Below are 5000 nucleotides of genomic sequence, written 5' to 3' on the forward strand. Positions count from 1 at the left end.
ATTGAAGCCAATGTTATGAAACGTTTTTATGGTAAATTTAAAAACCGGAAGAGTAAAAATAGTAATGCCTTGAGCATTTTGTTGGTGTCAAGAGACGAAAAAAAAAACAGACAGAGATTTTGCTTTCGTACCACTTGCTTTTTTAGCCCTATAATTCAATTTGCCAATCGTTCTTTTTCGAGCCAATTCAAGTCTAATCCAGCCTTACTGGGATCATGGAACTACTCTAGCGATGATAATAAATGATAATGATGATGATGATGATGATGCTAACAGATAATCCTGCAAATCACTGTACTTACCCAGTGTGCAACAAGATTTATTAACACGCAGAAATCCTCCAAGCCAGAACAATGGCTTCTCGTCTGCAGCATAGGTGATTTCCTTTCCACTCACATCCAAATTTGTTGCCACCATAAAATTGCCAGTTACACTAATGGAAAGCGCATGCGAACCTTTTATGGATACGTTTTTTCCGGCTGAAAATAGGTCTTCAGCTTGTCCGGGGTTGAGAGTAAAGGTCGCCACTGAGTAGTTCCATGTGCCGTTATTGGGGCCATTAAATGATTTGCTTTCGATGGTCCCAGGAATATTAATACCTGCGGCTGTTATCTTTGCTTCAGATGTGTCGATAACAGTGGCAGCTTCGTAACCTGTCAAATAAATATCAGTGAAGGTTAACCCGCCGAGGGCTTCCCTATTGACGAGTAAAATCGTCTGGCGTTAGACAGAGTAAAATCTAAAAGTGTCAATGCCATCTGTGGAAGTGAAAGGGTTAGAGGAACATAAGTTTATTAGTTTCTTAACTATTCCGTGCCACCCTCTTTAAATAAAGTGTTTATTATTATTATTATTAGTAGTAGTAGTAGTAGTAGTAGTAGTAGTAGTAGTAGTAGTAGTAGTAGTAGTAGTAGTAGTAGTAGTAGTAGTAGTAGTAGTAGTAGTAGTAGTAGTATTTGTTATAAAGGTGTACGGAATCTTGGCATGATTCGCTCTAAGCATTGATTTTCGTGATGGAGAAAGAGATATAGATTAGGGCCACGTGGTACAGTGCAATCGTTGTGTTAAACAATACGTTGGAGAAACCAAACGAATACTCAAAGACCGTTTTGACGAACATCGCAGACTAGTCGACAAACCAACTTTAACGTCCCAAAACGTACCACAGTTTAAGAACACTTCCTCACTAATAATCACACCGCCAAAGAAATTTCGCTTATTCCATTCGAGTGTACGCAAAGTGAGAGAAGCATATCTCATAAATTTAGCTGACACCCTTGAACCTTCAGGTCTTAATAAGAACCAGACGCTCCGTGAGCGTAAACTGGATTGCCCTTGGCACAAAAAGAGACAGCAACTGAGCTGGGTATTGAAGGCGCGGAAACTGGATTTTCCCAGGAGTAATGCCGAAATTGGAAAAAAGCGAGAAAAAGACAAAATCCTAGGAATCCAATAAGTAGTCCTGGTAACTCCTACGATGGAAGAAGAGGGCTAGGGGATCGTGCGCGAATGCGGTATATTTCTCCTCATCATCCCAAGAGCTGCTCAGTCCGGAAACGAAACACTACTTATTTTTTGTTTCCTCAGCAACGAAACGTATCTATTTTGACCTCAGGGTAAACTATTTACACAATGATTTGAGTGGCCAATCAAAACAGGGTTTATAATAAAGAACATTAAAACATCTGTGAGATGCAAAAACAATCTTGCGAACACGTGAACCTGAATAATCGCGAAGCATAATGCTGACAAACACAAAAGCGAAGGAAATGGTTAATAAATATGAAGTTTTTTACTGTCTGAGTGATTTTGGGTTAGATTAAAGAAACATATTGTTGAAAAATCTTCGTGTTAATGAGTAATGTAAACGATCTTCCCACTAGTACGAAATATTGTTGGCTTCCCAAATAAACTCATTTTACACTACAATGACTAAAAAAATATTTTCTGACGTGTAAAACTATGGCTACCTTTAATAATTTGCAAGAAAAAACACTTGAAATACAAAATGGCTAAAAATTCTTGTCATCATTATGAAAACAACTCGCACATGCAAATCAGATAACTTCGAAAATGATCAATGCACAAAAACAACCTTTTCCAGCCAAACATTTTATTGAAACAAACAACGTGAAAGGAAAAAACCTCCGATTTCATTGCATGCTTTCAAACAAGCAACACACGCCGTGTCAAAAACCACACGCGACTAAATAGTAAATTTCCTGAGATTTCCCTCCAGTGTTCGGTAAGAAACTGCGCACCGCGGAAGATGCGGAACCTAGAGAAATGTCTGTTTTTATTGAATCCACATGACTGACTGTAACTATCGCCTAGTCATGCAACATAGAAAAATCGGAATTTCTTAAACCTTGTCACAATAAAGGTCTTCGGTAACGTATTACAAAAGTATAATTTTTAGTTCACTACAATAAATGTTTTTCCCTTGGAGCGACTTTTCTAACCTGAGCGCTCTTTGAGCAAGTAAACTGCCCGAAAAGTACTGCTCTTTTCGGTTACTCGCCTGGAAAAGAAATACGTTAAAATACACAATAAATTTATTTTAACTTTTTTATTATTATTGTCATTTTTTTATATATTCACATTAATTACGGTAGTTTACATGTTAATTTTAAACTATAAATCGGAGCTATATATCAAAACTACGCTACCTATCTATAATAAACACAGAACATCCAAAACTACACTACACCTCTAAGCTATACGCACTATACACATCTCAACATATTACAATACTACAGTATTAGTTTAAGTTGGGAGTTGGAGGTGTTAGCTCATGCTCCATTATGGGTAAAAATTGATGACATTTTTTATTATGAAAGTGGAGTTTGTTATTATTCCTCGCAATGAAACACTCGATCTAGTGCGTTGTTTTGGATTTTGATATTAACAGGGCAATAGTGGGAAACGTTTGGCTTAATTTCGAGCGAAAAATAAGGTATTTGCTCCCAAGTATAATGTAATTAACTAGAATATTGTCATCAACATTATCAGCAGAAAAAAGCCCAATAAAATATCTTTGATATGGAAGTTTTCAGAGATTAACTTTTGCGATATGAGGGGAATGTTTAGTTCATTCCAAAAGGTGCTAACCTTACTACAGTAAAAAAAGAAGTGTTCCAATGTCTTCAGTTCTTTATTACAGAAAGAACATAAAGGGGAATCGGCTAAACCAAATTTGAAGAGCATAATGTTTGTATAACAAATTCTATGAAGAACTTTATATTGGAATTCTCTTAACTTTTGAATTTTTTCATAGAGGTAGGGTTAGAAGAGATTTTAGAAGAAAACGTTTCATACAATAGTTTCGATTGAATCTTTTCAACATCAAGCTTTTCCCCTCCAAGGTGTGGTGAAAAACTATCCAAATCTACATAACAATCGTGTAAAAGAGCTGCATTTTCATTTGTCTTTAACAATTTACGCCATTCCTCCGGGATGGCACAAAAGAGACTAAACAGGAAATAATGATCAATAGGTGAGAGGTGTGCATGTTGTAGGTAAAAAAGCTGTTTGAAAATTGCGATGTGAGTCGAGGAGGTTCCGAACAGTTATAATACCAACATCAATTAACTTTTGGTTGAAAACTGAGCGGGATTCAATGCAGATGAACCTATTGTTCCAAAAAAAATTGTTCATAAATCTCCGAGGCTGAGGCAGGGCTTACACAGTTTAAGGAGGCCCATGTCATAATGCACTCTTTGTAAAATTTAGGAAGGGTTATTGATAACTTGGAATAGCTGAAATTGCAGTGAAACAAGAATTTACCACCAACCTTCCTTAAATGAAAATCCAAGAAATACTTTCAACTGGCTGCATTTGGAGTTAGATACTTCTTTATACACATGATTCTTTGAGCGGAGACCCAGCTCCCAACGTCAGTGGCTTCATAGCTCAGTTGGTTAGAGCGTCGCACCGGTATCGCGAGGTCACGGGTTCAAACCCCGTTGAAGCACTGAATTTTTCAGGCTTCTTTACGCAATTGCAAAAATTGCGTTCATAACTGCGAGCATCATAGCTGCACTTAATAGTAATCATAATAATAATCTTCATTTATAAAGCGTTATTTCTACTGATAAACCAATAGCGCTTTACTATGATAATGCTATACTCGGGGACGCTGATATCGAAGAGAAGAAGTCGAAGAAATCAACGATTCAGAAATCGCCGGTTTCTGGGCTAAATGACATTTATTACCAAGGGGAATAAATTATTTTATGCAGCCTGCGCGGCGTTTTTTAGTATCCCGGATGGGTACATCCGGGACTTACAATGGTAGATACGTAAACATCCGAACATGTGATTTCAGGCCTCTTTCAGTTCAGCTTCGGTGCAGGGCAAACATTTTGTGCAAGGGGCATAAATGATCATTATTCGACATCATCTGAAGATGTTCTACGGATATAAATTCGAGTGAATTAGAGGAGGATCAACCAAAAAGTTGCCTGTGATAGTTCTTTTGAATCTGCTCTCGCTTCACGAGTTCAAAACGATGTCCCAACGTTTCTTTGCAGACGCCGGCACGATCGTGCCTCAGCAACCTGCTGAGTTTCGTGGAAGGAAACCAGAAGAAGAAGAAATGAACACACTTTGAGTAGTGATCTTCTCCTTGCAATAAAACGATGTAACATGGTCTGTTGTATCATTTGTCGTTGCCTTCTGGCGTTTAAAATCGCCTTTATTAAAGCAAACTTCCTCCTGCCTTCCTTTCAGCTGCTGCCCTGTATTGAAACCGCTGGGTTGAAGGTTTGTTTTATCGGTTCTGGCTTTGATTTTGAATTTGGCGCGACTGAATTGAGTTTGACGTTTGAAATGGATGAATGGTCGTGCCACTGCCGGGTCAAATTCATTTAAGTTCGACACGGCAGTAGCGTGACGTTTGAAACTGGCCTGAGGATTTGTAAACTGTAAAATGGATCTGAACTTGTTATTCTGAGGCCTGTTGCTGGAAGGCGGGGTCAGTTGGCGCTAACCATTGGTTA

The 5000-nt window shown here is 38.1% G+C and overlaps 1 protein-coding gene across 2 annotated transcripts in view; it reads right to left on the bottom strand.

The window, feature by feature from the left end:
* LOC138019491 (uncharacterized) overlaps positions 1-5000 on the bottom strand; it is a 75256-nt gene that overhangs the window by 60365 nt on the left and 9891 nt on the right. For both annotated transcript variants that reach the window (XM_068866299.1, XM_068866300.1), the window contains exon 3: positions 303-653. In XM_068866299.1, coding sequence (XP_068722400.1) covers positions 303-653 — 351 coding nt within the window. The remainder of the gene's footprint in view (positions 1-302; positions 654-5000) is intronic.

Source organism: Montipora capricornis, chromosome 10 (assembly GCF_036669925.1).
Source record: "Montipora capricornis isolate CH-2021 chromosome 10, ASM3666992v2, whole genome shotgun sequence".
NCBI classification, from domain to species: Eukaryota; Metazoa; Cnidaria; class Anthozoa; order Scleractinia; family Acroporidae; genus Montipora; species Montipora capricornis.